This window comes from Aphis gossypii, chromosome 3 (genome assembly GCF_020184175.1).
Source record: "Aphis gossypii isolate Hap1 chromosome 3, ASM2018417v2, whole genome shotgun sequence".
Lineage (NCBI taxonomy): Eukaryota > Metazoa > Arthropoda > Insecta > Hemiptera > Aphididae > Aphis > Aphis gossypii.
Genome location: NC_065532.1, coordinates 28,171,039 through 28,198,878, shown reverse-complemented (window position 1 = coordinate 28,198,878; position 27,840 = coordinate 28,171,039). Strand labels below are relative to the sequence as shown.

The following is a 27,840-nucleotide window of genomic DNA, read 5'->3' as shown; positions in this document are numbered from 1 at the left end:
ACAAACTATTTCAATACCGTCACCACCGTAGTGGTAGTCTAATGCGTCACCTTGTTCACCGCCTCCCACCCACTGATGGCTAAGACGAATCAGCGCTGCTGGCGGTAGCTTCGACCTACTATCAGCATCGAAGGATTACACCCAACGGTGTATCCTGGCATTTTAGATCATTCGTCTCCACATCACACACGTACATAGTATTGTATACAATATACATACGTACTATCTAGTATCAACAAGTTCCGTCATACTTACATTTTATTCAAAAACAAAACAATAATAAAATACAGCATACCTTCTGTTTTGGCTGTCATATCGTGATTTTAAATAAAAACAGAAACAATATATTTTACATACATTAACACCGTTAAAAATGCCTATAACTCGAGACCTACGCCCAGACATTACATTTTTAAGGACTCATAATCTCATGAATGACCACATGATCGCGTGAGTACACAATTTTCATTCTTCGTTCAGTGCACGATCAAGTTATACTTTTTTTTTTTAGAAATCTCCTTAAAGATAGAAAATCGTTCATCCAACAAACAGCTACCGAAGAAATAACAAAAAAAAAATATCTGAAATCAATAGAATTTGAATTGAACGTGATGCGCCTTTGCAAACAAGAACTCGTACGTGTTAGAACAAAAATTACCAAAAAGGTATCGTAAGATGATAATATTTATTTTAATCGATATTTTTTTTCTGTAGAAAAAATATGGACCATTAGCGATATACAATCCTCAACATTCCATTATTCTTATTTGTATATCCAACCAAATCGATTACTTATACTATACCATGTTTCAAAATTGTTCATTCAAAAAAGAGTTATTGATCGAATACATGGAATTCCAAACAAATCATGTAAGTAAATCACGATACTTAAGATTATTATTAATAAAATAATACGTACGCTGTCTGAGTACACCGTCTGAGTAGTTTAGAGGCTAAAAATGTATATTATATGTCCACCTCCAAATATAATAGCGTGTAATAAAACTGATCTGCACAAATTCAACACTTTATTAATAGTTATTATAGTGTTTAAAAATGAAAGTTTATTAGTAATCCTGTTTTTCAATATTTATTAAAACATAATTAAGTTTTACTAAACCCACACTTCCGGAAGAGGGTACCAAGTAGCGGTATATGATAGTATAACTTAAGTTTAAAGGAACCTCTTAAAAAATGGAATATTATTTTTATTTTGTTAGTTATGGGCAATTTAACTTTATTTAAAGGAAGTCCAAATGAGCTACCGTTCGTTTTTTATAATATCTTCAAAACTTGACTATTTATTGAATTTTTTTTTAATTTTAAAGCTATTTTATTACACCATTAACTAAATACATTATTAGACTAGAACCCTAAAAATTATTTATTTTAAATGAAAAATTGTCTAAAATTAGCATTTTGAAAATAAAACACGTATAACACCAAATAAAACAACGTATTTACAACAGCTTAATTTTAATTTTATTATTCTACTACAGTGTAATAGTTACCTAAAACTTTTTGTTTTTATATCTTCCATAATTTCTGAGTAAATTATATTATTTTTATCTTCTGCTAAGCTTAATTACCTCAAGATTCTTAAAATCATCAATTGATTTATGCATAAGGTTAATGGGGGTAAAAATTGATCATTTTTTACTTAGTAGACGTATTAATAGCAGAATTTTATTTCGTGTTAATTAGTTTCAGTTTGTTAAAGTTTAAAAGACCTTATTTAGACGGCAAATATGCGGTACGTTTGATTTCATTTTAAAAAGAATTAAATTGCTCATAACTAAAAAAATAAAGTTGACCTCTTAAAAAAGGTAGATTTTTAACTTAAAAAGTTTAGATACTATAATACTATAATATTATGCCAGTCGATCACTTCACTTAGAAGTAGTATATTAGTATTGCATATTGGATGATACTTTTAACAAACATCGCTCATAATTTCAAAATGTATTAACATTTTTGAAAATATTTTTTTACATAATTTCCATTTGAAATAATACTATATTTTTTTAAAGTTATATTTCTGATTATAATTTTTTAAGTTTTTTAAATGAACATTTTTAGTTTCATATTTTTAAGCAGTTATTTTTCACAGTACCAATTTAATAATATACATAAAAATCGGAATTCGGGTAATTGGTTTATAAATTATAAGTGTTTAAATTTTAGATGAGCGTAGTAATAGACTAAAATCTTATGGCGTATCCGCACCACTTTTTCTCACTTTTTCGACCGGAAACTATAAATAACAAATATTTTAAAAAACTTTAATATAAAAAACTAATCTATAACCTGTGTAGTGTGTAATATAAATATAAGTTTTTAAGATATTAACCAAATTGATTGATAAGTCTCCATGCACAGAGATAATGAAAGTAAAAAGTTCTGAGATTGTATAAATAATAAAGAAAATGGTAGTCATGAGTGTGATTAGAAAATAGTGTTACCGTTACAAAAAACATTTGAAAGTTCTACTAAAAAGCACACCTTAAAAACGTATTACCTCAAAGATCTTTATCTGTCTCCTAAAACATCATGGCATTGGACATACGAAATTATCCGTATTTAGCATACATTTCAAGTACAACAATTTTTATGAATTATACCTACAAAATAATTTGCAAATAATATTCATGATTTTTACGAATTTTTGTCAATATTAAACTTAAAATGTCAATAAAAAAAAAATTGTGCCTATGTATTATTTTAATTTTTGAATCACTATAAAACTAAGTTATAAGGAATTTTGTATTAAATTTTCAAGTATTTTTACTCGGCCAAGATTTCGGTATTTATATAAAAATAAAATAAATAAAAACAAATATTTCAAATTTCTATAAAGTATAAATAGCCTTAAAATAAGCGAAATATTTTGAAAATGAATTTATGTAAAATGCCAATCTTAATAACTGGTGAAATTTTTAAGTATCTATATGACTTATATTTTTAGAATAATAACAAATATTGAAAATCGTTTTAGGATAAATCGTCATCGTTATACATGATTTTTTAAAAATTTAAAATTCAAATACACTTAAAATTTTTTCTGTAATGATGATTCGAGTTTTCTCTATAGCTACTTGAAGGAAAATTTATGGAAAAATTAATGTTTTATGATTTTTCAACTACAAAATTACCTGCAAATTTTCGTGATTTTGCTGTAAACTATAATAAGTACCTATAATAATTATTACCATGAAGATATAAATGAAGAGAACGAATTTCTATTTACTAGATACGTACAATTAAACGGTTACATGTTGTGTTGTGACCAAATCCATTGTTATACTTTAACCCAATAATTATTACCAAGGGGTTCGTAAATTTCTATAACATGCCAGATTCTCTATAACGCAAACCTTGCTAATAATATATGTACCTAGCTGATTATTAATTCACTAGTTGGGACAAATGATTTAATAATGTAACTTCTTGATTGTCGTGAAATTCCAAATTCTTTACTTGTTCGGCAGTGTACTGCCTATTGAGTTTAAAAATATATAAATATGGAAATTATATATTCGTAAAAAATAAAAACATTTTTGTTTAATAAAAGTTATTAACACTGACGTTGAGACGATTTGAGCGTATAGGCCAAATATGGCGTACCAAATATTATAGGTCTGAGTGAGCCAGCGACCAATGTATACCGTATACGCGAATGGATATTAAAAACTCTCTGGCCGATGCTGTGTTTAAGGGGCATTGTATACTATTCATCGGAGGTCTAATACTCTAATTGTATCTAGAATTTTATACATTTATTGATAAAATTTTTATAGTTATTAGTACAATTAAATATTGTTTTTGTGTGTATATTATATTAATGTGAAGTATATTTGTATCTTGATACTTTGTACCTTTGTTATAAGTATACAAATTCAGTGATAATATTTCTTATGCTACTTATTATTTAATATTTAATAAGACTATTTAATTAAAATATGACAATTTAAATATAAACATAATTTATTTGTAAAGGGCACATTTTTATAAGATTATTTTAATGTAAATAGTTTAGGTACTTAACTGCGAAAATTGATGATAGAATATTTAAAATTACCAATGCATACATATATACAAGCATTATTATATTATAATATATGATAATTAATACATCGTATGATATATTTATTTTATGAAATTTCGTTAGACTACTAATTGCATTGGTGATTAATGATTACTAATTGTAAATTGTAATAGTAATATTTTTGCCAAAATTTTTTATTGCATCAAGAATTTATAAGCATAACTGCATAAGCAGTGGTGTAATTTGGTCATGTTTTCAGGAGAGATGAATTAATGTTCTTACATTTTACATTTTACATATACCCCCTCAAGAAAAATGTATTTATTGTAAGCATCTCCTCTAGGCTCTAAGTGCAATAAATGTATGTACAATGTAGGCATGTTACACATATTCAATAATATATATTTATATAAATGAATTCCTGTCTGTCTGTCTGTCCTTTATGCATTCCTAAAAGACTGGACCTAGAGAGCCAAGATAAAAAGAGTGGCCAACTCGGTGAACGTTTTTTATTTGCTTATTATATTGGCTGGTTGTTTTCATTGATTATAGACGGCATTAATTAGACGACAAACGCTTTTATCTATGTAGACAAATATATACCTAAATAATACGTGTAAACCTAAAAATCCACACTCCACAGTTATAACCTAACTAATTTATATGCATTACAAATTTACAGTAAGTTAATCTATTCTATTGTAACAAGTTATTATGCTTGAATATTGCGCTAGAATGAAAAAATATTTAAATTTACATGTTGCGAGTATGTTATACATATAGATATGTAAAACTACCCTGATCTCCTTAACTTAATATTTTTCCAAACATTAACTTCCGTATACGGATATATGCATTTTTATATTAACAATAAACATTTTATAGTTTGTGAAACTATAATTTCATTTATACATTGATTATTTTTAATTGAATTGACCCTCCACTCTACTCTTTTATATTTTGACGGGCGACCTTCGACCTTCGTTACAGGGTAGAAATCGATTTCTTTGTGTGGCCATTTAGGGTGGCGTCATTCGCTTACTTACATAATGAGGCCACTTAAAACCCCACGCGCTAAATTAATAAAGCGATGATACCAGATGATAACCTAATTATTGCAGTGGGTACATAGATCTTTTAATACAAAGCATTATATAGAACAGGCGTACCCAACCCCGCAAGAGTATTCCAAACGGCCCTCTGACCATTTCATAAAAATTAGAAACTCATGTAAGTGAAAAAAAAAAATAAGAATAATTTTAAATTTATTTTATTGTATACTTTTATAATTTTAAAGAATTGTTTTAATTGATTATTTTATTTTAATCAACCGTGTATTGGCCCCTGGGCCCCTGAAGGTCTTAATCCGGGATTATGTGACTTCCTTTCAATAACTTGTGATAATTTGCTTTTTAAATAATTTTTTTATGTAAGCTAGTTATAGATTTCTAAGTTAGCTTTATAAAACACAATAGATTGAAATTAGTAATTTTTCGAATAAAAGCATTAAATTCAAAAACACAATTAAGATTTAAATATTAATTGTCATGGACTTAATACATTATTTAAAGCAAAACGGTGTATAATTGGATGCGTTAAAAAAAAACCTACTCAGTAAGATTCATTTCTGTGTTCTGTCATATTCATTTAGAAATAAATCTCTCTTGTGTCCTTTCTTTCTCATTAATTACTATCTTAAATTGATTTAATTTCTTATGTAAATTCTGCTAAATTATGACTTTCATTTATAGTTTTACGGCTTAACTTAGATAATAATTACCTTAACTTAAATTAAATTTCATTACATATTTTTTCTGCTGTATATTAAGTATAAATACTTATACCATATTTATTTATTTATAAAAAGTATTTTGTTAAACTACTTGTGCAGACATAAATAAATAAATAAATAAATAAATAAATTATAATACCCACATAACAATTATTAGTGTTTAAACTTATTTAAATATTGGTTTTGAATTAAATTATTAATACTCAAAAGTAAACGTTTAATTTAACTTGGTTTTACATTATTTTATCTATATTTAAAACAGTTACATATTTTAATATTAAATTAACCTTAATTTATGATTGAAACATTAACGTTTATTGTACAACATTTATTTAAGACTATTGTATAGCTAAAATTTTAATATTTAAATTCAGTTAGTATATTAATATAAATAAAATATCGTTTTGTAAGTATTCCATCAATATTATGCTCTTAATATTTATAATACATTAGTTAATAGTTAAAAAAATAGTATTAAAACCTAAATATTTACTAAACATATTATATTAATGTTTAAAAATTATATTATAATATAATAATTATAGATATGTAAGAATACACATACAAAATGTATGTATTATTATATAACAGTTGGATGGTGGCCCGTGGTTAAATATGCTGAGCAGACTAAAAATTTAAACATATTATAAAAATAAAATTTTACTAATAATAAAGGACGCAGAGTAACACTGAAAAGTGCGGCGTACAATGCGTGACTATATAAATATATAATAATACCTATATAAATAGTGATGATAATAATGATGCCCGGTGCGACAGCCGACGTCATGCAATCGTCAATTATTGAACCCACCATAATATTATAATAAAGTAAATTTACTTAATCCATATTTAACTCAGTTTCAATTGTCAATACCATCCATAAACGCGAAGTGACATTATATGTAATAATGTTATGACTGAAACAGCCGGCCCGCGGCCGCGGCCGCGGCGTCGTTATCTTTATAAAAACTTCAAAAACCCGTCGAATGACCTATTTATAAATTATCTAGCTTGCTATAATCTTATGAAAAACACAATATTTCAATTCAGTCATTCAGATACATAATATAATATTATCATTATTGTTAAATATTTCTCATTCTAATTATTTAAAACAATATTACTATAGATTTTTTGAATATATGGAAAACTTGATTTTAAAGTCTCCCCAGACAAGCCTCCACTGCATGTATATTAGATAAATATATCTGTAACATAAAATATATAATATATAGCCTAAAATTATTCATTACATTTATAAATTATTTAAATTATATTGTTATTGGCATTTCCCCCCTTCGATATGTAGGTATTATAATATATAACAGTCTATGTTATATTATATAATATATAGTTGCCAGACAAGGACAATTAATAATTATGTTTTATAAATGTATTATAAATTATAATATATACATTAATACGGCTGTAATAACTTGCTTGATTTGAAGCATACTTTGATTAAAGCTTATTTTATATAGATACCTGAAGTTATTGGGTTTCGTTATAGACTCGAAGACTGATGATGCTCTTGTGATTCTAACGGCGTGTAACATATTTTAATTTTGTTTACGGTTATTTATCGAAAACTGTTATGTTTTATTTTCTCCAAAAGATGGTGAAACGTCGACGTTACCGATAGTATTAAAATTTACAAAATATGTCTAGGTACAATGATTTATAACAGATGGCTGGATACGTATTTGTTACGTTAAGTTAAATGTATTTTTATTATATTATTGATCTAGTATAATAATCAGTAATCACATACATAATGGTGATATGCCGATATCTGAAAAGGTAAGTTAATTCAATTATTTATTTTATGTTATTATTTACGTATAGGTATAGAAATATATCCATAGGGTACAATATTAATTATTATCAAAAACTGTTTTAATTAATTTAAAAGAGGTATACCTAATACAAAATACAAATTGCATATTATGGTACATAATAAGGTTGGTATAATATAATATTATAATAATACATAGTCAATATAGTCATACATTATAAAAATTAAAATACGCTATTTAATATTATACAGTTAAAATTGAAAAATATACAATGCATTTACAGTAAGAACAAATTCCAGTTGTTTGGTTATGAATTTATGATATAAGATGAGTAAGTAATCATATTTAATAATACCTACATAATGTAATAATTAATAAATTACAAATAGATATAAATATTAAATAGCCAATAGCTGGTACTACCTAAAATACTACCAAGTAAATTTAAAAGAATAATATTAATAATGCCTTACAATTTTATTGTGTGAATTAGTGAAAATGCTATAGTTTTATTATTTAAATTTAAAACCATACATTTATTTTTAATATTTTCAATTGGCCATTTATTTAAGACACTTGTCAAATCATCAACTAATGAGATACCTAGTTTTATACTGTCTATAGGTTTTTTATAAAAAGGTAATCTATTTAGAAAACTATACCCCAAGATAAATACTTCGTTCTTTGTTTTACATATATTTATTATTTTAACAATATCACCGTCAATTGTCTGTACAAATGAATCACTTTCATGATTTATTTTAATTTCAAAATTATTAAAAATCATTGTTTTGTATTGAATACATGAGCATGGGATGAGTTCTTTATTTATTGGTCCATTGGTATGATTATTTTTTAATATGAACGAATTATTAGAATTAGTGACATCAGGTTTTAATCTATAAGTTGTGGATTCATTGTACCGTTTAACTGCTTGTTGTAACGGTTGGTGGCTTTTCCTTACATATTTTTTGAGAACTTTCATATGGTTCTCGAAAGGGAATGCGCTACAATTATCTAAAGGGCCGAAACGAATATAGTCATCACTAATATGTTGTAATGCGTGAACGTTATGAGAGATCCATTCGTTTCCATAAATAGTTGCAAAATCTTTAACGAAAAAATCCAAAAGCTGTTTACTGAAATCTATAAGACGAGATTTGCAGTTAGGTCTAAGAAGGATGGACATACTAGCATGTAAACACAAAAAATGTAAATAACATTTTTCATTAATTATATTTTTTAGTACTACAGGACCCAAATATAGCAAAAAAGTTCGGAACTCGGTTGCCTTCCACCTACAAACATAATCAATACCTCGTGGTTTTCGTTGAAAGTCACTAGTTACGCAATCTTTAAGTGACACTAAGTAATCAGTGAGTATTTTACTTTTGGCGCTATTTAACCTATTATTTAATGGTCCTTTAAGCCATAAATTGATCATTTTTTTAACAACACCTAAACACACCAAGTGCATATAATCGAGGGAAAAATCGTTTACAATGTTTATACCGGGAATATTAGTGAGTATAGACAAAGTAGTACCCATGTGATATTCTTCTTGTTCTTTGTTTATAAAACTATTGTGTGTCCTATTACGACAATTCATTTCTGGAAAACACACACGTCTATTTAAAAATTCACCTTCTGTAAAACATCGGGAACATGAAAAAAATCCACTGTGCCCCTTTGTTTTCAAAATAAACGATTTGGCCGGCACGTCACAGCAGAATACATCAAGTGTAACTTTTTTTTTAATTAATACTCCCGATTGTTTTTTTATCTCAATTCCGGTATTTATCAATTCTACAATTTCATCATAAAAATCATTTAAAAAATCGTTACTATCACCCGGCTTTTCATTTCCCCAATAAATCCCAATAGGAAATACAACATTATGATGTGGTCTAATATAACATAATATCGGCCAAAATGTACTTTTAGAGCTCTTCGTTAAAGGTAACCCGTCTATGCCTATAACTAATTTTAACTCACTTTGATCGTCATCTACGTAATGATTTTTAATCCCGTTAGTTATACCGAAATGATAGTATTTACCTGGTGATATATCTTTTAATGAAATAGCAGTTGAATTTGAAATATTAGTTTTTAGTAATGTTCGACCATCAGTAGGAATTGTATGATCGTAACAAGAATGTATAATTTTTAATAAAGCAGAAGTCGCAGTTTGTGTAATGTTATGTTCTATTGCCCACTGCGCCAATTTAGTATGAGGTGAATTATCTATATCATTAGTAAAAATGTCTTCATCTGAACATTCTGAATTGGTCGTAGTTGTACTATTTACATCAAGCTCATAATCTGAATAAGTAATTTTAATATTACTATTATATTGTGATGTAGAAGCACTCAATACTTCTTTAATTTTACATGAAACAAAATAAATAAAAAATAATGAATTTTATAAGTTAGATACTATATAATTTATAAATTTTATTAAATTTTACTTGACTTAAATTTCTTAAAATACATCGGTTATACATACACTATTAATACTTATAAATTTATAACTGTAATAATGTAAATAAAACTAAATTTGTTCATATACGGTATCTACAATATAATTAATAATTATATAACAGATATGTAGGTAATATATTATATTATCTAAGTTAGAAAGAAAAAAAACAATTCTGATTATGTTTTTTTTTGTTTTTTAAATTTCCAATTTAATGTGAACGTGAAGATGGGACCATACGGGAGTTACTAAAATGTATCATTACAAAGTCAATTAAAGGTAAAAAGCAAAAAAGTCCAAAAAGCACTAAAAATTGAAAAATCACAAAATATGCAAAAAAAGCAAAATAAAATTTTTAATTTGAGTTCTCTGTATCATCAAACACATTTTTAGCTTACTCTGCTATTTTTTAAGCATCTTATAAGAAATATGCAAATTTAATGCTATAAAATCCCAACCCTGCTGATTATAATATATAATATAGCAATATTAGCAACATAATATTATAATACATTTATTCATTTAAACTTGTTTTTAAAAATTTCAAAAATATGTCAGCTCCGTGAACACGCCTTTAGACATGGCATGCAATTGAGTATTATCAATTTTTTATTAAAATATCATAGTACCTTCATGTAATGTATCTGATTCTGGAACTGAGATATCATTAATATTTTGAATTTCATGTGGTGGTTCTAAGTTTTCGGATTCATCATGTTGTATGGAATTAACGGCACTAATCTCTGCTAGTTCATCAAGAATACGCCTTCGTTTCGTAGATGAACTTCGTATTTGTGAGTTACTCATTTTTTTTTAATATAAATTATAAATGACAAATATAACTTAGGTGAATACTTAATGAAGTTAATAGGTATTTAGAATTTAGAATTTTAGAAGTTATAAGTATGGATGTCGTGCTCTACACAATTGGCAAAACAATGAGCATTGATACACTGATACTGTCGCTACAATCATATTATATTATTATCGTGTTGTTTTTAAATAGCTTATAGGTATAATAGCTGGAAAATGGACGATACGCCCCCGCCATTTCAACACCGGCAAAAAAAAAAAAAGATGGAACGTTTCGTCTCGGACAGTTCCCCGTCATATTTTAATAATTCATGCAAATACATTATTTTTTAATGAACAATTTAATATTTAAATGACAATATCTTCTACAAAATATACAAATACATAAACAACATACAACATTATATTAAATTAACACAAAATTTCGTAAAAATGAACAAATTAAAATTAAATACCTACTATAATACTAAGTTAAGTTAGGTAGCTATACTTTTATTAGTAGGTCAACTGATTAACTTTTTTTTAAAAGTATAAAATATTATTATCGCCATCACTTATGTCTCATTGTATTTAAGCCGTGTACAATATAATTGTAAATTCTTTTCCTTAAAACTAACCAGACATATTATTTTCCGAGACGAAACGCACTGTCTTAATAATTGCCGGGGACAAACATCCGTGGACTGTTTTTTTGACGGAGTCGAAACGTCCCCGTGATTCAGATTAGCTAATAGCTATTGAAAATTGAAAAATATTTAGATCACGGGCCACTATTTTTAAAATATTTTGCTCTACAACTAGTCCAAATACAAATAGTACGATATAGTAAAACATCTTAGAAATTCATTAGCTAATCTGATTTAAAATTATCTCACATCATCTCTAAATTAATATTGTGCATAATTTATTATACTATACATATTGTTAAATATTAACATAAAAATAATGTTATTATATTAATATTCTTATATATTTTAAAAACTTTCTGTATATCATTTTACAACATTTTATGCAACTTGTAAAATGTTATATAAGTACCAGCAATTATTTTATTTTTTTACATATATTATAAAATAAATGTTTGTTTTGGCCGAAAAGGGAATCTTTTTTAAATTTGGTCGTCAACGATCGCTATCGCGTGACGGGTATTCAGTGGTATTATTACTATTATTATGATCGGACATATTTATATATCTATTATATAATCACAATATAATATACCTATAGACTATAGTATATAATATCTGGCGACCCGCTTAAAATTTGTCGGTTTTCCCCGAGATGGACGGAAGATTGTAGCGACTTATTGTTAAATAGCGATAAGCCGATAACATAATAAGTATTTTCGTATTTATAATAGTTCTTGATATTCACTTCGTCAACGACCACAACCGTTTTTTCTGTACTCACTGTCTGAGTGTCTCATTGCACTAGTCTGCTGTCTCTTGTCTACGTTTACGTTGTGCGTCATTTATATGTACTAGCAAATAACTATAGAATCTATAGTATTTGGTACTAGGTACTTTTTTTTTAGTATCTACCCGCTGTTGTACCTTACATCAGTTACATCTATAATTATAAAATGGTGTGGTGTGTGGTACATTTTACCGCAGACGATACTGTTGAAGTCGTTCCTGAGTTATGGTATCGGAAAGAGGGAAGTTGTGCTTGGCCGAAAACATCCAATATCAAAGATATAAAAAAAGCTGTTATTTTAAAAACACGTCCAAATAAGCACGATTTTTCTTATTATGAAGCACGATGTTTGGCTAGTAATATCGGTAAGCATTATTCTAAAATATTTATATTTTGTACCTATAATAAAATAGTTAGTTCTACCTATACCTACATAATATATGAATATACCTAGGTATTTTAAGTTTTTAGATGTATATTATAATATCATCTCTATCGGTATATTTCAAATTATATAATAAAATAACCTTTTCATTGGGTAATTAAAATTTGTATTTATAGTATTGTGTATATGATCTGAGTGCAGTACAGTAAAAATAAATGATAGGTACCTACATTGTATATTTAATATTTTGGTAGATATTTAGGAGGGCTTATTCACAACCAGAGATAAACTATATAATATATTATATACCTAGGTACTTTTGTGTGATGTATTACCTATATATTTTTGATTTTAAATATTTTTAGACAATTTTCAAAAAGCCCAAAAAAAATGTAATATTGCTAAATGCAAATCTGACCTTTCTTCAATGGAAGATGATAAATTAAAAAAGAAAAGAACCATCATAAGAAAATATAAAACTTATTCAAGCTCGGAATCTGGTATGTTTTAATGATATAATATTTATACTCATATTTATATAACATATAGATTACAGTATAATTTTTCAGATATAAATATTTTAAAAATTTTATTGAATTAGTTTATATACTGATATCTTTATAATACAATGTTTTATTTATGTATTTCATTTTTTTTTTATTATTGATATTAATTTATTTCTTTATGATAGTTTATCAAATATCTATTTTGTTTAGACGGTGAAAAATCTGATACACACATGAACAAAAATGCCATTCCATGTTATCATTCAGGTAAATGATTTATTTGTTTTTATAAATATTTGTATGAATAATTATGATAAATACAAATTTATTTGTTAGACTCGGAACCCCAACATAAAAAGAAAAACCAAATCCAAAACAAAACAATAAGTCAAACTGTTGGAATTGAACGTCGACCTAATGGATGGTCTCCATTAAAGACCTCTATTACTGATATAACAGGTGAAAATTTAATATGAAATACACCTAGGTACCTACTTGATAAAATATTTATTTTTGACTATACCTAGGTACCTTAGGACTAATTAGTTAGATTTTTAAAACTGTTATTTCTTAAATCAGTAAAGATTCCTTTGTCTAATTTTTATTTAGAAAAAGAAGAAACTATTCACATGGGCAATACAAAAACAATTTCTGATTTGAAACTCTCAGCAGATGAAACAACATTATTTTCTGGTAATTTTAGTTTTTTATGAATTAGTTGTGATGTTTTTTATTTAGAAATAATTTAAATACCTATTTTGTTTCATTATAGAAAAAAAATCTCCATATAACCAAAGTTTATCTGATATAAATTTGCCAAGATCCTCTCCATCAAATAGTATGTATATTGTATATCATTAATGTATTTTTACTATTTCATCATATAATATTTAAATTCAATTTTTAAGGAGTAAAAAGATGTTTATTTTCTGATACTGATAAAAATAATTATTTGAATTTTAACTCTGCTGGCGTCAATAATAACTCTCCAAAAGTATCATCTGGTTAGTAAATTGTGTTAACAATTAATCAATAACTATTTTAACAGCTCTATATTTTGTTAACAGTAAAAGGTTCAGGAAAAAGAAGTTTATTTTCTGATTTTTATGAACATCTTCATCCAAATTCCAAGTCTCCTGATTTAATTAATGACTCTACAACAAACATATTATCTGGTTAGTTAATTGTAGTATAAATAATAATTAGTAGTTATTTTAATAACTAGATAAACATATTTTGTTTTAACAGTTAAAAGTTTGGAAAAAATAAGTTTGCATACTGATGTACATAATGGTTCAAATTCTATTACTCCAAATTTTAATGACACTTCAAAAGCATCTGGTTAGTTAATATTATTTATAAATATATAATCTTGATTTTAATATTTATCAGTATTCTATTAACAGTGAAAAAAAATGCAGATAGAAAGTCTTCAACTAATTCAAATTCCACAATTTTAAAAAAAGGTAATTATGATTTAATTGTTTTTTAAATATTTTTATTATACTTGTTATTTCAATTTTGTTTTTATGTCTTAAAACTAAGACACATTATTATTTGAGAGCATTTCAAATGTTTAAGCTTTAAGCTATGATATATATTTTAATAAATATACAGAAAGTTATATATGAATTTAATTAATCAAATAATTTGTTAAACCTTACATACAATAGAATCTCTAGTTAACATAACACTATTATACTATATAGCCATATAGGTAGCAATTTATTATCATTCTTCGTAACAGTATTTCTATGTAACAATTTTTTTTCAAGTAATTGTCAAGTTAACTTATTGAGGTTTCACACTTCCACCGTAGATTCTGTAAATACTGGATAAATAAAGATTTTAGAAATTCATAATTATCATTTTACAAATCAAAAAGTAAAAGTTTAAAAATAAAACTTCTTATACATTTGTAATAAAACTGTTATACCTGCATAATATACAAGAAAATAACTATGCGTACAAAAAATAATAAATATATATATAACTCAGTTTTTAACAGCCATGGGGTTTTTATTGATATCTGGATCAAAAGATAATAGTTATACATTATTATTTATGGTTATATAACCATTGTATATTATACAATTAAAATAATTAATTCTTAACTGGGAAACTAAATACTTTTGAGATATCCTCATAATAAATACATAAAATGTAGTCAAGAAAGGGTAAATAAAAATGCATGTTATTTTATCATATTTATACTTGCTAACCTATTACATTACATATTATTTTCATTAAACTTTTATTGTTTGTTTAGATCTTTTATTAACTACCTTTAATATAGGAACATAATATAATTAATTCATCTTTTACTTTTTTAATATTTTATTTTAATCAAATCACTGTTCATAATCAATAAATAATGTATTTATAATGCATTAGTTATAAATTGTACTTAATCCATGATTAATATCATTAATATTGTGATTATTTCAGATGATCGGTTTAAAGACATGGTTTTACATAGTTTAATTATTTTAAAACACAGTATCAGAAATTTGGATGAAAAAATGGATTTGTTGATTGAAAAAACTTCAAGAAGTTCAGAAAATACAAATATAAATGATGATGATATTATAGACTACACCAACCTAAATTGTCTTTTCCCAATTGAAGACATAAGTACTCTTAATGATATTGAGGAGCAATTGGTGTCAGATAAAAAATATCATAAATCATTGGTGAGTTTTTTTTATACAATTCTTCTTATAGTCGTGTTTTAAATATATTTTTGTTATAGACAAATAAACTTATTGGACTTGGTGGAAAAACAGTACAAATATATATAAAAAGAGTAATGCAGCTTTTGTTCTCTGATGAACTTTTAAAATTATATTCATTTAATGGCCGAGGGAATAAAAAAAAATGTTTTTCTAGCCTAGTAATTTCAAAACTAATATTTGGTAAGTTACACTATAATTGTATTTATTGATTATATTTAAATAATTTAATTTGAGCTTTTAAATTTCTGAACTAAACTTGAATATTTTGATATGATTTCTACATCATAAAGTCATTAAATATGTATCTAGTATAATTATTTAGTATAATGTCTTTGAATACATATATACAGTTTCACCAGTCCAATATTCAATTTTTATTTTAAACCTCATGTGTAATCAGATAATAATTTTCCTGTAGTACATTAAGTGAATGAATTTATAATAAACGTTCACAACATTTTATTTTATATTATATTTTTAGACTTACTTTATAATAACCTTCAGCCTTTTTACTTTATATTGACCATTGCTTTTAGTGTACATTTTTTCAAATTATTTCTTCTCTTACAAGTAATTACAAATATTGATAAGAAAATTATTTTGTATAAACTTATTGAAAATGATTTTTTTTTTGAAGTGGCCCATTGAAAATTGTCTAGTATCATTATAGGCTAGTACCTGCTGTAGTTGCTTTAGTTGCTCAAATAATTACATATTTTAGTATTTAAGACCTTAAATAAAATAAATGAAAATACCTAATTAAAAATGAATCAATACTTATTATTTTTATATATTATTATTAAAAAAAATATTAAATAATATCTTGTTTATTCTATTTTGTTCTTAGGTTCTATAAAGCTATTGAACAAGTTCAAGTACGATAACGCCATTGATGACGCAGAAAAGTATATTAAAAATGCTCTTATTCAGGCTCCATTCAATATTAAAAAAAAAATATCCAATACTACAACTGTGGATTAATTTTTTATTATATTTTTTGAAATGTTCGCAAAAATGTATTTTTTTTTTCATTGCTTAATTGAAAGTTAATAATTAAAACATAAAGTACACAATATACAAATTACATACCTAATAATAATAAAAAAAAACTTGAAGATACCAATGAGTTTATTTATTTGTTATTTATACACACTCGTCTCTTAGTTTTAAGATGTCTGGGAATATATCAAATTTGATGTAACTCAAACTGCAGGTAATTTATTAGATATTGCAAATCTTTTTTTTTTTTTTGTTATGAAATGAATAAGACCAATATTTATGAAGAAAAAAAATGTAAGGATTTGGGGAATATTCTAAAATTTAAAGTAAAACCAATTTCTAGAGGGTACTATAATATATATATATCCTATATTATTTCACATCATCCTATTAAATGTACCAAAGTATATATTGGGTTTGTTTAAGATTATATAAAGGTTTGATTTGTGTAGATTAAGATTTATGCAATAATTAAAAATATTAATTATTGTTTAATTAAAGATTTAATAAACATTATATTTTTAACGCTAAATCAGCATTTATGTTTTAACACTTCTTGAATATACGATTCGATTTCATTTCACATTTATAGAGCATTCAGTAAAGACTTATATGCTTCTAATTTCATCTAAAATCAACATTAAATAATGTTCAATATTAAAAAAGGTATCTTTATTAAACTTTTATTCAATGTTGACATGTTATGTGGGTAATATACCAACCATAACAAAAATTTTTCTTAATGACGTTTACATGGAAAATAATTTAATGCATATGGCATTTTAATTTTACAAAAATGTTGAATATAACTGCATATCTATTTTTAATTTTTTGATGCACCAGTGCATATTTTTAAATGTATGTTTGAAGATATTTTAGTGCACGAAAGTCCTTTCTCCAATAATAATCGTAAAAGATTTTTTTTTAATTAATTAAATATTTTATAAAATGATGTAGTCATAGTTTAATATAATTAAATATTTAGTATCAAAATATTGTATAAGATCTCTACAATTGTTGTTGGACCAAATTTAGAAAAATAACTTTAGAACAAATAAATGTAAATTCAACTTACTTATAAATTCATTCTTATTAATCAGAAGACAGATAGTAGACTATAAAAATATCAAATAAAATGTTTATTAATAAGTACTTACTAGTAATAATTTAAACATTTTCAGAGATTTGTTGTTAAATTAAATTGAATATGTGTTCTGTTAATTGTTCATATTATTTAATACATTCAATGTATGTGTAGAATTAAATTCCTTTTTCTCCTTCATTCAAATTAAAACGAGCCTGTTTTACTATTAAAAATAAAACATAAAAATTAATGATAATTATTAATTAACATTAATTAAATTAAATTTTAAGACTAACATATGATATGATCTGCAATTAATCAGAAATATTAAAAAAATGTAAATAAATCCTACAGTTTTCAAATCCTATACAATAAGCTATAGCAAAAAAATGTATGAAATCAATACATTGTAAAAATTATTGGTCTTTTTAGTTTTTCATTATCTTCTCTTAATTTTCTAAGTTCTGTTCTCATAAATAGTGCAGCTAAAATATCAAAAGTAGATAGCAGGTAACCGAAATAATTTAAAAGAAATATTAAATTCACATTTAACAATAATATTATATTAAAAAATTATTTTACTTGTTACTATATCACTAACTGAATAGGATATAGTTCTTTGAAGTACCTAATATTATCTTTTAGTATATGTTATTATTTAAACTATACATAAATACCATTTATAAATTGATAAATCCATTTCAAATCAATCAATTGCTATTTTCAAGTTTGAATAGTCTTCAAAAATAATTATAAATTAATTTTCATATAATCATGATTTTTTTGAAAACATTACTACAGATTTTATTTTATAATTTAAACACCTGTAAAATATAAAAATTACTATCATTTAAAATTTAAATCTACAAATGTGTTTAAATTTTAAAATTTACCAATATATGATTTTGTTAACTTTATAAATCTAAGTTATACCGTATGTATAAAGTATAAACCAAAAAATTGTCCAATATTATTGATACTTTATTGATGTTACAATATGTAAGTTCACTAAGTAGTTCAGCAATATTTGTATTTTCCTCACAATCCAGGATTTTTGAAATATGTTTTAATTTAGACAAGCTTCTGTTTTTTTCTAAAACGTTTGTTTTTATTTGAGATAATACATAGTTTTACCATTAATATGTAATCTGAAAACACATTTATTAAAATAAAATTTCACCAATTTCGATTAAAAAATAAGTAAATAATCAAAATATCTCAAAACATCCAAATATAGCACAATAATCTAAAAAATCACAAAATATGCAAATATTGCAAAATATGAATATTTTTAAAATAAAATTGAATTTGAATTTTCTACATCAGGAAACACATTTTTAACTTACTCTGCTATTTCTTAAGCATCTAATAAGAAGTATGCAAATTGCAACCCTGATTATTAGGGTCTATTATTATAAGATTCACAACCTCAAATATGTTATTTAGGTACTTCAATATCAGTATATTTTATAAAATAATAATATTATTATATAGATGGTTTTGAATTAATTTAAATGATAGATTTTTAACACTGTTATGGCTGATTTTATTTTTTTAAATTAATTTTATTAAATAGGTACCTTACTTTTATTTTACATGTGCAATATTAATACAATTGACGATTCATTAGAATTATTGTTATACCTATATATTAATTAATAATATTGTAAAGTGGATATTTACCTATGTATGTAAAATGTTCAAATAATTTAATGTAAAATGCAAAAAGTATGACCAATTGATAATTTAATAATTGTAGACTTTTATTTGAAAGCAGTTGTAAGGGCGCTACTATAATATTATTATTAATATTTAAATTTAATAATTAACTATTACTACCTATTACATCAAGTCTCTAATCAATAAATATTGAGTTACCTATCACTTATAAACTATAATCAATAATAACCACAAACCAAAAGTTAAGATAAACATAATATAATCTTAAATCGTGCCACAAACACAGACTTCTATACTATATAATATATATAGAAATCTGTGGCCACAAACCCAAGGTGTATTGATAATTTATATATGATGTATCAATACACCTTGGATAACCCATAGGACACTGTGGTTCTATGCACCAACTAACAGTATCTTAAGTCATGGTAATAACCAAAAAATAATATTAAGTAGAACTTTATTAACTTTGGTTATTTAATAATGTACCTAACACCAACTCCTATGAATTTAAATCATATCTTTGATACAGACTACAGATTAAGTGATTACAATTTACAGTTTCAACTACACAGATAATAGATATATAGAAAATAAGTCATAAATAATTAATGTTACTGTGTAAAACTATAAAAGTATAAACTATAAATAAAACTAAAACTATTACAAAATAACTACCTAATGAGTAGTATAATACTATTTATGATGAATACCTAAATGGAATAAATAATGTTAATGATTCGTAATATATTTTATGTCACTACCAAAATATAATGTAGGTTTAATTAAATTTAAATTTATCACATTAATGAGTTGTACAATAGACTTACAGCTGAATCAAAAAATAAAAACTAGTATTTAAGGTACCTAATTTATATTATATATAAATGGTTAAGATATTTTAATATTTTTTAAGTAATTTAACATTGTTCTTTATGTCATCAAAAATTTTTTTCTTCAAAATGTTTTTATTGAAATGATCATCAGGGCTTTAATGAAGTCTTTTTGCTATTAAGAGGGGTAGAGTGCAGTGTGTAGCACTTGTACCCCCTTCTCTATTCTCTAAGAAGAAAATTATCATGTGTGTATGGACTTCACTCCCAGTGGAGTGGGTCCGGTGGGAGGAAGTGTAGGCAACCAAAACGACGACAGGGAAGAGAGACTACAGAAAATCCCTGCAGAATATTTTTTGCACTGAGCCGGGTTCGAACTGGTGACTGCGCGTGTCGTAACCAACTTGAGTGACCACTGCACCACACTGCCCCTTGTCATTAAAAAATGGAAATTAAAATCTCAGTTGAGAAATATAAAATAAAATAGAAATAAGAAATAATTACAAATTTAAAAATATTAATCATAAATATTTAAAAAATTGATAATTCCCTATTTTTCGAATAAGTTTTACGTTTCACACAATTAATTTATTTAAAAATTATAATATTAATAAGTTTTGAAACAATATAGGTATAATAAACTTAGTTTCATAAGAAATAGCTTAAAAAATAGATAACTGATATCGATACATTAAAAAGAAAAATATTAAAGTTGGGAATTTGAAATTTAGCAAATGTGTACTGATGTACTTATTAATTAATGTAAAAAATAAAGTAGATACTACCTAAAAAGATAAATAAAGACTGATTAAGTTACATAAGTAGATTTGTACTGCTCAAATTGGTCTGAACTGCTCATTTAAAAATATAATTTAATAGGTACTTATATAAAAGAAAAAAATATTTGTTTATTATTTTTAAAAAAAGTATTCTGTTATAAATTAGAAGTTGTCACTTAAAACTTAAGAAGAACAATAACATGATAGTAAAATAATAAATGGTAATAATTTTAAAAAATTGAATTTGTTTTGTATAATTAATATATGTATCGTTTTATAAAAAATATTATGTATTTTAAAAAAAAAGTTGTATTATTTTAAATCACAAAAATCAACGGTACAAATAAATGAACGATGAATTAATAATATTATAATTCTACAAAAAATTTGCATTTATTTAACGTCAAACATTTACTTATTTCAGAAAAGGTTTATAACCAACGAAATACATCCATTGGTTGTACTTATGTCAAAAAAAAATTGTGATTCTAATTTGTATATAACTGCAGCGACATACCAATTTGAACATCACGATATTGAGGCTGCAAGAAATTTTTTTAACGAAGGAATTCTAAAACACAAAAATGACAAAAATCTGCGTATAGAACAACTTTGGGTAGAAATACAATATTTGGAAGATAGAAAGGGGGAATATCCATGCCAAGTAGCTATACAAAAGTACAAAGAAACAATCAATTATTTCCAAGGTGATATTGTATTACACATTACTTTACTTGAAAAGTCTCTACAATTTAAAACTATGAGGAGTCTTCATTCCGCTATTATCTCGTGAGTACCTATTATCAGGGGCGTGCCTAGGAGGGGGGGTATTTAAATTCCCCCCTCGAAAAATAAAAATTATACAATATATATTATATAAAAACTTATACACTTAAAATAGGTACGTGTTAGTAAAAATTTGACACCCCCCCCCCCCGTAAAATTTCTAGGCACGCCCCTGCCTATTATATATATACAATGTATTCTAATTTGTAGATAAGATTTTTTTCTAACCATAGATATAATATTAATGGTGTTTTGTTATTTTATAATATTAAAGCGATTTTGTTGAACTATACAAAGAAAATGATCTGATGTGGAAAAAAGTTGCTGAATTAGCTTCAGAAGGACTTACATATTATCACGATCAGAATTTGTTTGAATACACCACTAACGGCGAATGCAGAGCTAGGTTATTTCCAACAATATTATTAATTATTACATGACATTTGCTTTGAACTTATAAGTTATAACTGCTGGGTGATATATTTGTTTAAAAGTGTACATTTAAAATACCTACCTACCTGTCTATTTTAAAAAAGTACTAACGTTTATGAAAATATAAATTTTTTGTAATAATTTAATCAATCAGTCAATATAATTATCGTGAAAACTGTGTAAACAAATATCTAGTGAAAATATAATAGGTACTTATATATTCAAAATATTGTTTTTTAATGGCTTTGAACTACGTAGATAAATATTTTCAAAAACGTTTGTACCCACTCTTTTAAATAGATAAATGATAATATATAACATATGATCAGTGGCTTAACTGAGGGCCCGCAGACCCCGCGTTACGGGGGAGCAACGTAATTTGGGGTCTTTGGTTATAGGGTTATATTTGGTATGACAATATTTTAGGGGCCCATTTTTTATTTTTGCTGGGGACTCAAATTCATTTGTTACGCCACTGCATATGATTATTATTTATTAGTTTATTACAATTTATTGAATCGCTTTGTATTTATTACTTTATTATAAAGATGCATGATAATGATTTTATTGCATAGGTGTTGTATAAAAGTGTACGAAAAAGGTTTAGAAACACTATTTGATAAGGAAAAAAAACGTAATTTAATTGAAAATTTTACCGAATATTTAATAAAACAATGGTTGACTAATTCTATCAAGAATTATCAAATCAGATATGCAGTGCAAGATGCTATGGAACGAGCATTCCAAATGGGCCACTTTGAGCTTGGAGGTCTACATAAACCAGAGTATTACGTTTATTGGGTAAGCTTCGTCATTATAATAATAAATCGTTAATTTTAAATTATAATTTTTATATGTTTTGTTGTGTTACAAAGGCTGAACATACACAGGCTAGACGTCTAAACATTTTGAGGCTGGCTATTGAACATAACAAGAGTAACGTTGATCCATGGACCACAGTCTTAGAACTTCAAATTACGTTTAATGAACCTAATTATAGATTCATAAAAAAGATATTTGAGGACGGTGTTCAGGCTCTAAAAAACGATTCGTTACTCTTGTGGGATGTTATGGATAGCTATTTGCAGAATAACAACCTCAAACTGGTATGTTATAATAATTATTGGTGTTTTGTATATGAACATATTTAACTATTCTTCGACTAGTAGTGTTTTATTTAGTACGCATACATATTAAAGTTGTACCGATGATTAGAAATGCTTATCAACTTTTCAGTATCACATTATTTTCCTGAAGTCTTATCGCCCAAACTTATTTTTTTTAACAAATATAAATAATTTGTACATCAATTTAAACAGAACATCATTGTGACAACTGACAACATACAATTTACAACTTTTCAAGCACAACATAAATAGAGCAATAGAGGGTTTAGTTATTAACCAAAAGGCTATTTTATCTCAAAATTACAAAATATTAATATATTATTTAATATGTTAATAAATAATAATACAACTCAACAGTAGCTTACAGATATTTAAATATCAGTATTCAATATGTATAATATCTATATAATAATAATAAGATAGTATTAAAATATGCAATATTAATATAAATATAAAATCAAAGACTACCTACCTATAATTAAAAGTATAGGGGTAGAAATTACACAATCAAATAAATAGAGCATTTTGTACAATATGTATCTAATTTATTGAAAATATAAAAAAAATGTTAAATATAATAATACTACTTTTTTAAGTTCTAATACCTATCTTAAAAATATTAGTATAAGCTATTAATGTTATTCAAAAGTATCACAAGAAACAATGGTGTATAATAGTGCTTAATATTTTCAAAATAATGAAAGATCTTCTGTTAGGTCCAAGTATATGAGTAACTGTGAAGTGGCTCAACAATAAACTATTCAAACTTCCTAATGTTCTTTCAACTGTTTTTGCTTTGTATATTTTAACGGTTTTCTGTAAGTTGTAACGTTCGTTGTCCACAGCTCGAAGAATTTTACGAATCCGGGGCTAACAGCCCTTATGAAAATATAAATATGGTATACAGAGCCGAGTACCTTCAATGGTACGTCTTATACAATGATATGGCCTCCACTCGAGAGCTGTTCTCCAATTTGACAAGCATACAACCAGATTGCAAGAAGTTGTACATGATCATGATAGGTTACGAGAAATTGGTGACACCGGTCAACGTCGTTACTATAAAAAATTTATACAACATAGTGTGCTCGAGGTTTGGCCAACAAGAAAATGAAATTAGTGAGTATATTTATTATTTCTATAATATCAATAATATTCACTGCAGTCATTCGAGCTAATAATAATATTGAGTAGATGTACCTACTTTTCCGTTATTTCAACTACCTCTCGAAGCTATTATGAACCTTGTACCTTCTATTATTATTCATTTGTATAAGAAAGCTTAGAAAAGTATAATTAGTTTCATGACTAGTGCCTCCAATTTTCGACTAATGGGATGAGTACTTTTCTACTTTCATTAATTATCTTTAAAAGCATAAACATTATACAATCGTCAATCGTTTTTCTAAGTCCCAGATTTTTGTATAAGTACTTAATTTTTGCTATTTCAAATGTAATTATTCTAATTTACTACTGAGCCTTTATCGTGATTTACATATCCTATAATGTTTTTACAAAATGCAATAGATATAATTTCTGCAGTTCAAAAGTATATATAATTTACTTAATAGTTAATATAAAGAAAAACAAAATAGACTATTAATTATTATTAGCTAAATAGTTTCAGTATTGTTTGACGGGATTGTTACTATGATGAAGATCCATAAGGTAGAACGATAATTGGACAAAACGGTATAATATGAGGTCATTCGTGACGACATAATATGTAATGTATCCGTAAATCCGTTATAATTTTTCTACAGATATAATTGGTCTCTTTCTCCCCGGCCAAATTTTTTTTGTAATAGGTAGGTCAATTTTACTGAAAAAAATTTTCCCGTGTTAGTATATTGTATTATTTTACAAATGTAAATTAGGATGTTATTAAGTGTCAAAGTGCGGTATATTTAACAGCATTTGAGCATTTGAGGTGCATTTTTTTAAAAAAAGATAAGATAACACATGAACTATAATCGGCTATACTTAAATTATAACTCAAACTATTTTTAGCAAAATATTAGGAAATGTACCATGCTAAATATTCTTCTCTGACTACTTTTAATATTTTTATTATCTGAATTAATATCTTTCCTGAAAAGTAGGTATTATGTCTTTTACCGTCGATTATTAGACCTGTTAGTTCAATTTGACTGTAAATAATTTGTTCACTTTGGATGTCAAATAGTTTTCAGTTTCTTACTGTACAATGTAAGGAATAGAAATAAATAAATAAATAAATGAATAATACAGTTATCTATATTGTGCATATTGGCAGATAATAATAATAAAGTGTTTCAATACCTACCAGTCACAGAAAAATTAAATCAGAATATCACGACAGGAATTTAGAATAACAAAAATATGCAATATGTCAAAAAAAAAATGGACGAGCACTAATTATAACCCGTGTATACAATTACAAGAACTAATAATCCTAAATCCACCTGTAGTGTCACGGCCAAGATAATAGAATAATATTTAATGATAATATTGTACATTTGTATTGTATCGAGGCATCAAGCCGATTGATATTAAATCATTTTACTTGAATTTTATTTTTTTAGAAGTGTTTACTGATTTCATTCAGTTCGAGTTCACATACTGTAATGGATTAGACGCTGAAAATGTCTATAATAATGTACTTCAATTTGTCAACCCAAGTTTGAGGAGAGCTTTGAAAGACTCGTATAACTCAATGAAACAAGATTACATGTTTGTATTATTAATACGAATTATAAATATTTAAAATTTTTTTGGATTGTTAATAATTATTATATTTATTTTTGTTTACAGAATACGACGCAGTTTCATCCGGAATGATCGAGGTATACAAAGCTTTTCAGAAGGTGAAGAAGAGTAAAGGCCAATTGATAAATTCTTATTTTTTTTTCTTCTTTATGTTTAGATTTAATCATATCTATATGTTACGTGTACTTACATGTCATATTGACATATTGTTAATATTTGCTATTGCTAGTGTTGCATATTTTGTTTAAATGTTTATTTATTATTTAGTAATAAAAGTTGATAAATATTTAAAACTATTAATGACTAATATTTAATATTAAACACTACCTATGTAGTACTTAAGTAGTTAATTGCCTAAGTAAAATACAGAATATTATACCTAATAATAATTGTGATGAAATAATTTAATTATAATTAAATTAATAAATACCTAATAATAAATTGTTGATAGGTATTTAAAATAATTAATTTATTAAAAATATTGTACTAGATTTTCAAGTTTTTTGACTTGAAATAAACATTTTTATTAAAAACAAAATATATCGAAAATTAAATAAATTAAATTATTAATTATGTATAAATTAATATTGTATACTTTAATAGCTTAAAAAGTTAAATTATAATATAAATAGCTTAACCATTTATTTTATTTTAATTTATTTTAATTAGGTAATTAACACATTATAAGAAATTGTATGCAGATTAAACTTTTGTAAAATTATGTTTATAATGAAATCTTAAGAGAAGTTGAGATTAAATACGTGGAAACTTTTATTAGTAAAAATATAATGAATAATTTAAAATAATAGCGGCGCGGTGGCCGTCTATTCCATAATTTTGCTTTGTTTTAACCATTCTCGTTACAGCCGCGTGGTGGGGGTTTGAGGAAATGTCGGCCGCGCGTTGGTAGTGCGTTGGCGGCTGGCCGACCGGTTGACGTCACTGACCACCATCATAGAGTCATTACTGTCATTTACTTAGTGGTCTGTTTCAGTAACTATAAAATTGTATATTATAACTGTATTATGCATATAACGGTATACCTACCGTACACGTGGTTTATTGAATGTGAAGCTTAAAATTTTATAAATTAAATATAAACTATTAAATGTATTAAATATGTATAATATTAATATATATATGTACCTATCAAATATATTTTACACATTTTATATTATATGTATATGAAAAATAAATTAAAATCTAAATTATATATTTATATATGTATAAGGCGATGTATTTATGGTTATGGTTTAAAATACTCGAGAGAAGTCGACTAATACAGCTGATATAAAATTAAAATTAGTGATATATCTAATATATTGTAGTTAATATTTGAAAAATCAGCTGTATCTGAGTGTAAGTTGGTTTTTTTATGTTAATTACATTGTACCACCGA

At 25.4% G+C, this 27,840-nt stretch overlaps 2 protein-coding genes across 2 annotated transcripts; both read left to right on the top strand.

Moving 5' to 3' along the window:
- The first annotated feature begins 113 nt into the window (after positions 1 to 113).
- On the top strand, positions 114 to 27,840 carry LOC114122993 (uncharacterized). The gene is made up of 10 exons (XM_027985821.2): positions 114 to 450; positions 512 to 635; positions 715 to 870; positions 21,773 to 22,137; positions 22,409 to 22,540; positions 23,142 to 23,367; positions 23,442 to 23,672; positions 24,539 to 24,812; positions 26,258 to 26,405; positions 26,487 to 27,840. The coding sequence occupies exons 1-10, from the start codon at positions 374 to 376 to the stop codon at positions 26,551 to 26,553; spliced, it is 1,800 nt and encodes a 599-aa protein (XP_027841622.2). The 5' UTR covers positions 114 to 373; the 3' UTR covers positions 26,554 to 27,840.
- On the top strand, positions 8,782 to 17,052 carry LOC126551283 (metacaspase-2-like). The gene is made up of 15 exons (XM_050204199.1): positions 8,782 to 9,012; positions 10,816 to 10,909; positions 12,542 to 12,709; positions 13,095 to 13,229; positions 13,446 to 13,502; positions 13,572 to 13,694; positions 13,845 to 13,928; positions 14,008 to 14,073; positions 14,144 to 14,239; positions 14,303 to 14,410; positions 14,484 to 14,576; positions 14,642 to 14,701; positions 15,684 to 15,928; positions 15,988 to 16,150; positions 16,818 to 17,052. Exons 2-15 carry the CDS (start codon positions 10,837 to 10,839, stop codon positions 16,949 to 16,951), a joined length of 1,605 nt encoding a protein of 534 aa, XP_050060156.1. The 5' UTR covers positions 8,782 to 9,012; positions 10,816 to 10,836; the 3' UTR covers positions 16,952 to 17,052.